Genomic DNA, 13,105 nt, shown 5'->3' with positions numbered 1-13,105 from the left:
AGCCTCCACCATCACCCCTAGCAATGCATTCCAAGCACCAAAAAAATTACCCCGACGTCTCCAGTCTTCCCCTGAACATTCCTCCCCTCTCCTCGTACAGATGTTCTTTAGTGTTTGCTATTCTCCCCCCAAGAAAAAAGGATGCTGTACAATTTAAAAATCTAAGTTCAAAAAAGATTGTTAGTCTTTAATAATATTAGTTTTTGTAATAACAATATCAAATTCATAACATTTATTGTGTCAACTTCCCAAACAAAATCATCCATCGCTAGCCATTTGATCAGTCAAGATGCTTTGTAACAAATTAACACCTTTAAATAGCCAGAGATAGAAGGGAATTGAACATCATTATGGTTGGGAGTTTGGAGAGAGGTATTTTAATGACTTACATTGCCTGTTTAATAAATAGCCTGTCTGAACCAATACAAATGGGCTTAACTGATAGAGGTGATAGAAGTACAATTCTAAAAAAAAGTGTCATGTCACTTATGTCACATCACAATTTCAGAATAGTACAGCTGGCTTTATCTCACTAACCAAAAGTTAGATACGTAGGTTGAATTGAATCCTGGGTGTGTAATGTTTCTAAATTTTGCCCCGTTATATTATCAATCATTTTGTTGTTTTTTTTTTAAAAAAGCCTCAGTAAAATGGATGATTCTGCATAAAATTTATTAATAGATAAAACTAAATATAAACCTACCACAGATGCTCCTCTGCCAGTCTGTGTGCTGCCCAACCACGGCATGTTTATAGGGGTGCCAGGAACACTGGCAGTATATGGTGTGCTACACTGTAACTCACCAAAATCCTCCCTTGCATGAACCACCAAGAATTCATCCGATCTGCAGGTACAAATAAGTGAGCATTAATCAGAGATAAAACATTATATAATTAGTCCCAAACATTAGAATTAGATTCAAATTGTTTTTAAAAAAAATTATAATAGCCAATGTTGTTACAGTGTTGTACACTATTATAATTGCAAATAATGGACCTATTGACTTCTCATTGCTTTTGTCATGCCCTACAAAACTGCCACCAACTAATGAGCTACTAAATGAAAATCTTTCTCCCCAACCCAATCTACTTTCTAGGTTCCCAGTAGGATTGTTACTCCTGAAACAGCATTTGCTTCTCTGGAAGCACGATTGTTACTTTTGTGGATGAATGATTTAACCATATAACCATATACGGAGAGGAAACAGGCCATGTTGGCCTTTCGAGTCCACACCGGTTTCTTGCACATCTTTCATCAACATATTTGCTGCATTAACTACAGGAAAAGACATCTATCCATCCATCTTTCCCAGAATAATGCCCCACTTTACAGTGAATGAAGTACAGTATTTTTGAGTTGTAATTCAAAAAGTTAACAGACTAGATTTCAGGTTTTGCAAATTGTCCCTCCAACCATCCAAGTTGATGAATCATTACACCTAATCTATATTGGAACTCCAATACCCTCAAAAGCTTCCTCCCCAAAACTTAATTCAGCATTTTAGATCTTTATCTAATCAAGGCTTCTAAACTGTGCAGTACAATTTCCTCTCCTCTGTTTTTCAGGAACCCCCCTCCCCCCACCCAGCCCCGAGAACTATTACTCCCAATGATCATTTTATATACACTGCTGCTAAGTAATATGATCAACGTGGTTTTTTTTTTAAAGAGGGGAGGCAATTTCACAGTGATTCAATTATCGACATTGAACTCCAAATTACCCTTTTTCGTAAATTAACTGAAACTCTGAATGTCCAATCACACATCATTCCATTTGCAGAATTAGTATGACCCTTAATTCCAGATCAAATGTAAAGTCTGATGTTCATCTTGAATTTATATCATTCCATTCATCATCTGAAGATGTTGCAAATTATTTGAGGAAAAAAAAATGAACCAGAGAGAAGGGAATGTCGTCATACTTACTGCACATTGAGGGAATCTGCTCTTTATCCCTTCATTATCTCATATCCATCCACCAATTCCCAATGGTCTTGTTTGGAAAATCTTACTGATAAAAGTTATCGCAGATTCTAGTGTGCAAGATTCTTAAATATTTTAAGGAAATTGTTCATAATACTTTACACTGCAGGATCCCAATACCTACAAAGCAGTAAGTCAATTAATGCCCACTATTCATACCCTATGGATTCGAGTTCAAACTCATCTTCAATCCAAGCATAGATCTGGGTTGCCAGGATTGCAGAAATATCAAGTTCTTGAATATCATGGCAGGTAGCTATGGCAACACAATTCCGATTAGCCTGAGAAATTAGCAGAAAAAAATAAACCCAAGTTTCAACAACACTAATCACATAATAAAACTGATAAACTGCTTTCAACCCAATGTAAAGAGACAATGTCATTAAATGCACAACAGATGAATACCTTCTCAAGAATTCTGGTTTGTTTTCAATTGGAAAACACTTGATCGTCTGCAATTTTAGAATTAATTTACACTTTGTTTTTTACCTTATTAATTGCAAATGCTGTAATGATGTCAGATTCCTTGTGAACAATCCTTGCTCTACCACCAGGATAACCAGCATCTGTTTCCATCTTCACAGAGGAGAACAGAAAAAGAACATGCATTAAAATAGCCAATTTGCCATCCATGCAATAAAGCATTAGAACTGCATAATAAAAAATAAATCCAGACAATGCTTTTCTCAGAAATTACTTCAGCAATTTTTCTGAAAGATGGCTTAAAAGTTTTTACTGCGCCAATTACAACTTCTTGGATTGAAGAAATATTGTGTGGTTAGAATGTGGATCATGTGCTTCAAACAATCTATTGGTACACAGGGTTCAAATCTGCATTTTATCAAATAGCTATCCATTTTCTACTCTGAAATTCATCTTTGCACAATATTAAATTTAAGTTTGTAAAAATAAAATACCTTGTAAAATTGACATCAAGCATCTTTGCAAGAATGAAACTGTTCCACCAGAGAATGATAACGATGTTAAGTGAAGCATGGGATTAGAAATGAAAAGCAACTCAAATGTGATTGAAATGATAGTTTTGAGGAAGTTGTTCAGTGCAGATGGAGAAAAAGAGGCAAAAATGCTGAAGAGTTTCAGATAAGGTCAAGCTAACTGAAGACTCTCAAACAAAAGTCAGATTGGGGAAGGAAGAATTCAGTCAGGCAGAATAAGAAGAACAGGATCCCAGGACTGAATGCAAGAAAGGAGGAAAACTACAATGGCTGAATGAGAAACACCCTGGGGACCAAGATTTTTTTTAAAATCTTTCTGACAACTGAATCAGAGTTGAAGCTACAGACATTAAAGCCCATCAGGAGAAGTGCAGCTCACAGCCAACCATGTATAGTTGCACCATGAATTAGTTACCACACTGGTATTGAGAAGCCTGACCATTCACTTGGAGACACTGGTTTGAATCCCACCTCGCCACTAAGAAATTTAATTTCAAGTAATTAAATCTCTGGAATAAGACTTTCGTATGGGTCTTGATAAGGTACCACATAGCAGGTTTATCAGCAATGCTGGCATAAAAAGGGACAGTGGTATCCTGGATATAAAGTTGGCTAAATAATAGGCAACTGTCATGGTGAACAGTTGTTTTTTCTTTTCCATTTGGAAAATGCTCAACAGTATTCTTGTCTTGGGTTGTTTCAATGATCTGGCTGTATGATCAAGAAAGATTTTTTTTTAATTTGTACATAAACCCAAAATTTTGCAGCACTGTAAACTGTGAGGTCGAGTACAAAAAATTGTAGCAGGAATTAAACAAGGTGGTTAACTTGAGCAAACTCGTGCCCTATGAATGTTAATATGGAGAAAATGAAAATTATGTTAATGCATGAAAAATGAGTGGGAATGTGCAATAAAATGTATTTTTCTAAAATGGACACAGGAAAAAAGAGTCTTCGGGGCAAGGTAGCTCAAGTCAGTGAAACTGACAATGCAAGTAAATAAAATGGTAAATGATGGATTTAGGCTTTATTAAAGCAGAAGCAGCTTCAAATGGAGTACTGGGTTTAGCTCTGTGATCCACATTGATGTGAAGGCATGAGAGAGGGTATAGAGAAAACTTGTGAGAGTGGTTCCTGGGATGAGGGCTACAGTAACATGCACAGAAAAGCTTTGACTTGTATCTGGAGGTGAAGGGTGAGGTGAGATCTTACAACAAGGGCAGGTCTGGAAAGAGCGGATGGTGGGAGGCTGCTCTATTTAGTACAGGCTGCAGACTAGAAGTCATAAGAATCAAATAAAAGTAATAATAACTTCTGTTTGGAGATTGAAATCTTGAACATACTGCCTGCAGATTGGTGGAGGCAGATTCCATTGTTGCTTTCGAGGTAAAGACTCATTTGCAACACTATGTGGAAATAAAAATGATGGTAGAACTAGTGTTGCTTTGGTAGATGAGAGTGACCTGAAGGGCTCAGTGGTTTTCTGTAACAGCAACAATTCCATGTTTTTTTTTTAAAAGAATGCAACAAATTCAAAGAGGAGTAGTCCAGTTCCACCAATCAATAGGATCATGGCTGATCTTTTGTGTCTGCTTACACTGACCCTTGAAGCTTTGATTCTCCTAATATATACATATTTTTAAATGGTTTCAATTCCCGCTTTCAATATACTTCATGAATGAACATGGCTCTGCCAGAAAATTCCAAAATTTCATGTCTCTCTGGATGAAGAAATTTTCTGTCTCTTGTCCTAAATTTTTTTACCCCTTACTTGGCGACTAATGACTCCTAAATCTGGACACTCCAGCTAGGGAAACAGCATCTTCACATTTATCCTGTCAAACTACTTAACAATGTTGTATCTATTTCAAAGAGGTCAACTCTCATTCTTCCAAATCTTGGTGTGCATTGGTCCAATCTGCTCATCAAACAAATACTAACAATCCTGTAGTTGACTGTGAAATTACAGGATTGCTAAAACGATTGGTTGCTACTGGTACAATGGATAATCACGTTGTCACAAAAGTCCCCAAACATTGTGCAATGCACTGAACAAAAATGGCATAATCTTTGTAAATGTTGCAAATGAATCCTATTTGAATCACCTTTGTGCAGTTGACCAAGACTTGAATTGGCTTGTGTTGTGTGACTTTGATGCTGTCCAAGTGTGACTCATCTGCTCTTGCTCATTTGTGATGGGCAAGTCACCTGATGAAAACTGTTTGCATTATGGCAAATGCTGCAACTGTGCACGATTCGAAAGGAATAATCCACCTAGCGTGATCATAAAAATCATTTTCTGACTGATTTTTGATTTTCACAGCAAAGGACTTAATCAAATTCAACAGACACCTTGGGAGGAAGCTCTGATGGAATACATTATTACCAACACTCCAAGTGAAACAAGGCTGATGTTGAGCATGCGAATGGTGCATTACTATATAAACAAGGATTTTGTTCCAAATCCCGAATATACAATATAAGAAATGATGAGCGTGCATTATAAATATTTCAGCACAGCTTCCAAGACCAATCATACTTAACTGAATTACGTCATTTGTTTATTGTAGTTATTTTAACTTAGACCAATTCTTTCTGTTCCATCTCCACACGTGGGCCACAACTCCAGTGCAATGGAGTATCACAAATCTTTGTACTTGGCAAAAGAGCAACTTGGCCAATCAGCAAATGAGCAAATCAATGGGCAGCCTGAATAGTGTCATGGTTAGTGCAGCACTACTGTAGTGCCAGTGACCAGGGTTCGAATCTGCCGCTGCCCGTAAGAAGTTCATCTATTTTTCCCATGACCACATGGGCCTTCTCCATGCTCGGGTTTCCTCCCACGTCCCAAAGACGGACGGACGGGATTAGTAGGTTAATTGATCACATGGATGTAATTGGGCAGCATGGGCTGGAAGGGCCTGTTACCATGCTGTGCCTCTAAATTAAAAATAAATAATGCACAATGACGAATCACTCTGATAAGCAAGTTTTCAGCAAGAAAGGCTACTCAAGATGTGCAGACAAACATTGACCCCAATCACCATTCAAAAAAAGCAGCTGTGGAGATTTAGTTCCTGAAAAAAAAAGCCTATTCTCACTAACATACATACCCTGATTCTACATTTTTAATTTTGTAGATTCTAAGCAAAGCATGTTCTAACCAGAAAAAAAATACTTTATGGCAAAGAGCACAATGGTAGAACAAAGCCCATATTTTCATATTTGCAGTTTGCTAACACAGCCCACAAGAGAAAATTTATATTTGTAAATTCACAAGCAAGATATGAACCCAGTGTTGAGTCAAAATGTTTCTTTTGCTTCAACTTAAGAGAATGAGCCATTCTTAAACTTAGACTCTATTATTTATTGAATCTAATTATTTTCGACTACATGTTAATATTGCATTAAAGCGGACAGTATATTTTCGGGAGAGAGTACATTTGGTGCCAGAACTGATTATGAACAGTGGAGTTGTACCTTGTTGATGCTAGGTTCCTCCGTCATAGAATTTTTGACCTTTTCATTGGAGGTGTCTACTGACTACATCACAGAACAAAGAACAGCCACAACACAAATGGTTTTAAAAAAAGAGATGAATTAAGCACGAGTTAGAAAACATTGTTAGAGATGAAGCTATCCTTAACATTAAAAAAAAATGTTGGTCCCAAAATAAGCATCAAATCTAAAGACTACACTAGCATATCTATTATCTGAAAGTCCTATCAAGAGTAAACTCACGAGAAATCCCATAAAATAATATTTATATTTACATTAATTTGATCATCCCCTTTATAACATTTTTATTAACATTATACAAAATATTTGGGGTTTTCATCAATGGAAAATGGTGCTTTACAATCCAAAGAATAGAGGATTTTCATGTGAAACAGGTGGAAAACTGGATTAAGGATGTAACAAGTGAAAACACAATGCGAGAGAAACTCAGCAGGTTAAATAATGTACTTTATTTAGCAAAGATACAGAAACAAAAGTTTCTGGGTGAGCCCTTCAAGTATGGACAAAATATGGGCAGGGACCCGATCAAAATGGTGGGAGGGAGGAGCACAGACCCACAGGCAGGAGGTAATAGGCAGATAAAAAGCCTGAAACGTTGGTTATATATCTTTATCTTTGCTTTATAAAGGACACGGTTTGACCTGCTGAGTTACTCCAGCATTGTGTTTTCATTTCAACCACAGTGTCTGCAGACACAAGGTGACATAATTTAGGTAAGTCAGTATCTCACTTCTTTATTACGTCAAACAATGAAGAAGAATGAGGGAGAATGTAGATGGTGGATCAGCGGAGAGTGTGGCAAATGCAATTCAAAATAAATAAACATGAAGGAGTAAACTTGAGATTATGTGAAAATGAAAATGAGGCCAAACTAGTAAAATTCTCATTGGTGTTAAATGACAGAGAAATGCAAGAAAAAGTATACACAATTCCCAAAACAAGCAAGGCAATGAAAACATTCAAAGGCCAGCAAATATACCATATTTTACCCTCTCTGGCACTGAATCTATTAAAAAGAAACACGATTAATCACTGAAAGACAAAGTTCAATGTCAGAAAGATTATGGAGCTGATCCTTTTATTGATTATGTCAGCAAGGGACAGCAAATAGAGACTTCTCGTACTCTTGAGGTAAGTATGCAGGAAAGAAAAATGTAAGCAATCATTTGGCTCCAACTGCAAAGTAAAAGTTGAAATGTGAAAAGGAAATTCCTTTCTTTTGTACCAAATAGGAGAGACATTACTGAAAGGGTGGGAGGGGGGGGGAGCAGGATTGGTCAATGTTATTTATCTAAGGTCATGATAGTATAGGAGTGACAAGACATTTACAAAGGCATGTGAACTGTGTCATCTAGAGTGGGGCCAGGAAGTAAAGTTGATCTGGATAAGATTGGAAATGGAATAAATTGAAATGGAATGTAAACTGAAGAAATAAGTAGGTTTGCAGTTTTTATTCAACTACTGGCAATGCATACAACATATGAAAATTACCAATTAGTAGATGGCAAAGAAAAAATAAATTTTTTTAAAAAATTGTTAAAATACAGACCTCATTTTGACATCTTTTTTTGGTGAAAATATTTCTAATGAAAGTCTCTTGCACCTCTTCCTGTTTCACAAGATACTGCCAAAGCCTTTTAACTGGAAGTGCATCATGGTGTTTTGACCTAGAGACAAAAAAAAATGATCTTATTTCGACATAATTGGTGTTCTGACAGAAAGTCTTATACAATTGTGTAATGCAAATGAAATGAAACATGATCTTAAATGAAGATTTTCAGAAGAAAATAAATATACTTTCGACCCAATAAATCATAAAGATTTGTAACAAAAGTAAACAGAACTATTCAGCATCATTGCAGCGTTCCTCTTACTTAAATGGTGTATTTGTAGGTTCCAGTAATACTTTATGGATGAGAAGAGCAGGACCTGACGATATTGTGCCTTCATTGGTATGCAATGAGATGAAGTCTGGGGGTGGCCCACCAAACAACTCAAGTCGCCGAAGCAGTACCTGTTCCCAGCGCTGAAGAGTCTTTAGAAGTCCATGACAAGAAGGTGAACAAACAGGGAGATCTGCAAGAGAGCAATAAAGTTGAAAACAAAGCTATATAAAACCAGTATGTCAAAAATCCTTGAGAGTTTGGAAATATAATTAAAGGGTGTTAAAGCATTTAAATTACACAATCACGGTGTATTTGAACCTTTCAGAATCATTTGCCTCTTTCCTTCCAGATGATCATATTCCCTCATCTAAATACTGAAATTGCAAAGTTCTGTCCTTAATGCCTCAAGAATAAATATAGGATGATAAAGGAAGGTTAAATAAATTCTCATTATTTTATGAAGCAAATAGATAATTACCTGAAAGATCCAGCCCTGCCATTGGATAAAAGCTCTTCAAGTTGTGTAGCACCAACTGCACCATAGCATATCGCATCAGAGACCAGCTAATTAAAAAGTTTTTAAAAATTACAAAATGCGCATCTTATTTTCATTTCGGTTTGTTTTAAATATGACAACATTCAGCAGAGCATTCTGGTCAATACTATTTGAATGGAAATTACTCAGACCATTATTTTAACTTATCTAGTTAGAAATCTTATCAGTACAAAATGAAAAAAAAAATGAGACTAGTTTAAATTACTTTTACATTTACCGAAAGCATCCAATTTCCATCTTCCACACTTTTGGTACACCAGCCTATATTTTGTGGTTAATGGGGCAGGGGAAGGTGCACAGGTCAACAGGTGAATATGAGTGGGAGGGCAGGTTTAAAAAAAAAGCCAGTAAAAAAAGAGAAGGGAACTTGATAGCTTTTTAATTTTCCTGTTTAATTTTCTGATATGCATTCTCCAATTGATGATGTCAAATGTTCACTGCTGCAGTGTGATTGCCAACATCTCATTGTCCGTTCACCAAAATTTGGTAACATATTTTTATGATTATAGGGAAAATCAATGGAAAATGGGATCAAGAGGTTAGTTTTAGCAACATCACACAACAATCTGGATATCTATTTCATTGCAGCTTTTTAAAAATTTCATGCATTGCAAGAAGCTGGGAAAGCAGGAAAGGCTTATTGCAACTGTATGGGACTTTGATGAAAATACATGGGGTAATAAAATTTGGATCTCCATATGCAATGAAAGATATGGAGGAGAGTACCATGCAGATTACTTGGGTGATGGAGTTATCAAATGAGAAAAGATTTTGAAATCAACAAGAAAGGTTATTAATTAGAATGGAGAGAGTCTAAAAAATGGGGATATACTTTCAAAATAAAGGTCCCCTATTTAGGATTGAGGTGATGGGAAGTTGATGTACCTTTTAGAATTCTCCAACCTAGAAGAGTACAGATGTTTATTCTTTGATCTTTGAAGGTACAGAGTGAGAGATTTTTTTTGGCACCAAGGGAACGGTGGGATCAAGGAGGAAAATGGACAGGATACATCATCATCTCTTACTGAATGATGAAACAAAATGTTCAAATGGCTTACTCATACTTCCATCTCTTATTTTCCAGAAACAAATCAAGGTATTGCTTACCTGAAAGAATTAGGATTTGAATGCTCATGTAGTTGTACATATGAAGAAAACACATCATCTTCATCATCACTACCTTGACTCTCTTCTGAATCATATTCAATTTTGCTCTGTGATGGAAGGAAGGGCTGGAGAGAAGAATGCAAATTTAAATTTAGACATACTGCATGGTAACGGGTCATTTCGGCCCAGGAGTCCTTGCCAGTTAATCCACACATCTGGTATGTTTCGAATGGTGGGAGGAAACCAGAGCCCCCAGGGAAAACCCACGCAGCCACGGGGAGAATGAGCAACCTCCTAACAGATAGCGTGGGATTTGAACCCAAGTCTCGATTGCTGGTGCTTTAAAGGCGTGGCACTAACTGCTATGCCAAGTGTGCCACTTCCAGTAATCAAACATTGATTAAAAATATGACTCTAGGTCAGGGGTAGGAAATCTTTAAAAAAAAACTCACATTCCACATCAAGTATTCCTTATGCCACAGGTATTCTGTGATTAGTAAGGGATTGCTTAAGGTGGTATGTGGGTGGAAAGAAAAAGTTTGAAAACCTCTCCTTTAATTGTACCTAATTGACTCGTTAGGTGCACAATTTCAGAACTCCAAAGGAAATGGGCCAATGACAATTTTTCTCAAGTGAAATATTTCAGTAACAATTGGGTCTAGAGCAGTGATTCTCAACCTTCCCTTCCCACTCACATACCACCTTAAGCAATCCCTTACCAATCACAGAGCACTTATAGCAGAGGGAATATTGAAGATGGAATATGAGTTTCTTTTAAAAAAAGGTTGCCTGATCTAGGCAATATAAATAAACTGCAATATTTTAATTTCTTAGAACCCTAGATACATTTTTAGGGTGCATTTTTTCCACCATGACGCAAAACTGTTTTATCTAATAAATGGAACTATATGCTTATTAGTGACAGAAAGCAAATTATTGCAGGTAATTGAGATCCAAATCAAATATTGGGGAATTTGGTCTCAATATTTATTTTCTGTTGTTTCTTGCTATTGGAATTAGGGCAACAGACAGATCATGGGAAGGTTTGAGGTGAATTTTACTAGTTTGCTTGTTGAGTTCAAAAGACGATTATTTTTCTTTGGCATGAACAATGTTGGAAATGCATTTCTTGCCTCCTTCCCTTGTCAGTATCTTTGCTGCCCAAGGTTAAAGACAAAAACATACAAAAGCTACAGGTGTAGGAATCTTCAGCAGACAAAGAATTGCCGGAGGAACTCAGCAGGTCAGACAACCTCAGTGGGTAGAAATGGTCAATGTTTCGGCTTTGAATTCTTTATCAAGACAAAGATAGAATTGGTCAATTTATATTTGCAAAGGGGATTCCTTCATCTGCTCTTCCCTTGCCACCCAGCCTTCCACTTCCTTAATCGGTTCCCATTGTAACCATAGAAAGTGCAAAACTTGTCCCTACATCCTCTCCCTCATCACCCTTCACTGCCACAAACAGAGCTTCCAGGTGTGATTGACCTTTACATGCATATCATCCAACCTAGTCTATTGCATTCTGTGCACTTGGAGTTGTCTCCTCTACATCAGTGGGACAAAATGCAGAGTGGGTGACCATTTTGCCAAACTCTGTCATTCTAAATTTGAACTTCATGTAGCCAACCATTTTAAGAACCCCCCCCACCTGACCATTCAACCACTCCCCCATATCAGTCCATGGCCTTATCCATTGTTAGGAAATGGCAAAAGTAAACTTGAGGAATAACACACTATATTCTTTCTGGACAGCCTTAAACATAACAGCATAAACAATTACTTCTAATTTTAGGCAACCCCCTACCCCCACCTGATTCCACAGATGTCATCTCTTTACCAACTTCTATACTTAGCTTTTAAATTTAGACATACAGCACAGTAACAGGCCTTTTCAGTCCGCAAGCCCATGCCACCCAATTAACCTACAATGTAGATACATTGTTTGAACAGTGGGAGGAAACTGGAACACCAGGAAGAAACCCACACAGATGCGGGGAGAACGTACAACCTCCTTACAGACAGCGTCAGATTAAAATCTCAGTTCCTGCTACTGTAACAGTGCTGCACTAACTGATACTTTCTCCAACTTGTCTTCCCTCCCTTGTGGTTTCTCCCTCTACCCGTTTCTTCACCTGCCACACCTTCTGCCTTATACTCTATCAACTCTAGCCCCCTCCCCAAGATTCTCTTCCCCTTTATGCATATAATGTTACCTATTCCAACTTAAAGGGTTCAAATCAGAATTGTTGAGCGACTATTTCTACCCATGGACGCTTGCTCCCAGATCTGCTGAGTTCTTCCATTAATTTTCTGTCTGCTTAAGGATAAAGACAGAATCTGTATACAAAATGAAAATATATGAAAGCTTAAATATTTAAACTACCTCAGGAATGAATTGTCTTGTCTCTATTAAAAACAGAAGAAATAAGAAACAAGAGGAGGAATAGGCAAATTGTCCCTTTGCATTGGCTGTACCATTCAATAAAATATCAACGATTCAATGTTGTTTGTTACACATTCCTCCTCATCTTTGTCTTAAATGGTTACTCCGAAGCTTTGCCTCCAAGTCCTAGGCAGCAACATTGGGAGCAATGTCCTCTCGACAAACTGTCAATTCCTCTCATAATCTGTTTTAAAAAGATTACCTCTCATTCTTCAAAATTCCAATGAGCAGAGACAACTCTCTCAGCCTTTTTTCATGCTTAACACACATACATACTTATTTAAATATAGAGACCAAGACTTATTGCCAAGTTCACAGCAGGGAGAGTTTCTGTTTTAGAAATCTCAGATTCAAACCAAACTTGTAAATTTTCAGAATTTAAAACTACTCCCATGTATCCTGTACTCTTTATTCAATTCATTATGCCTCGCATTGTGCTGTGCTAACTTTACTTTTGTCAATTAACAAACATGTCTGAATTGATTAGCTTTTAAATAACAATGCCTTTTTTAGGTGTAAATATAATTTCTCCATTGCTCAGATTTATTCATTCTCTACCAAAAGGTAACATTTACTTGGCAATAGAAAACAAAGCTGGTGATGGTCCCCATGATCCAAAATGTAACTCAATGTACCTTTTCTTGATTCTTAA

General features: G+C 36.9%; 1 protein-coding gene and 1 long non-coding RNA gene across 2 annotated transcripts in view; one reads left to right on the top strand and one right to left on the bottom strand.

The window, feature by feature from the left end:
• Positions 1-8,744, top strand: part of LOC138738868 (uncharacterized) — a 111,279-nt gene extending 102,535 nt beyond the window's left edge. The window contains exon 4 of the long non-coding RNA XR_011341836.1: positions 8,352-8,744. This is a non-coding gene — a long non-coding RNA (uncharacterized lncRNA). The remainder of the gene's footprint in view (positions 1-8,351) is intronic.
• The window catches only part of LOC138738842 (dmX-like protein 1), a 197,075-nt gene that overhangs the window by 33,857 nt on the left and 150,113 nt on the right, over positions 1-13,105 (bottom strand). Inside the window, 8 exon segments of the mRNA XM_069889924.1 lie at positions 704-845; positions 2,143-2,264; positions 2,473-2,559; positions 6,420-6,482; positions 8,008-8,125; positions 8,333-8,534; positions 8,823-8,908; positions 10,008-10,132. Of these exon segments, the coding sequence (XP_069746025.1) occupies positions 704-845; positions 2,143-2,264; positions 2,473-2,559; positions 6,420-6,482; positions 8,008-8,125; positions 8,333-8,534; positions 8,823-8,908; positions 10,008-10,132 (945 nt within the window).

Source organism: Narcine bancroftii, chromosome 1 (genome assembly GCF_036971445.1).
Source record: "Narcine bancroftii isolate sNarBan1 chromosome 1, sNarBan1.hap1, whole genome shotgun sequence".
In the NCBI taxonomy this organism is placed as follows: domain Eukaryota; kingdom Metazoa; phylum Chordata; class Chondrichthyes; order Torpediniformes; family Narcinidae; genus Narcine; species Narcine bancroftii.
This window is presented reverse-complemented; position numbering and strand designations above follow the sequence as displayed.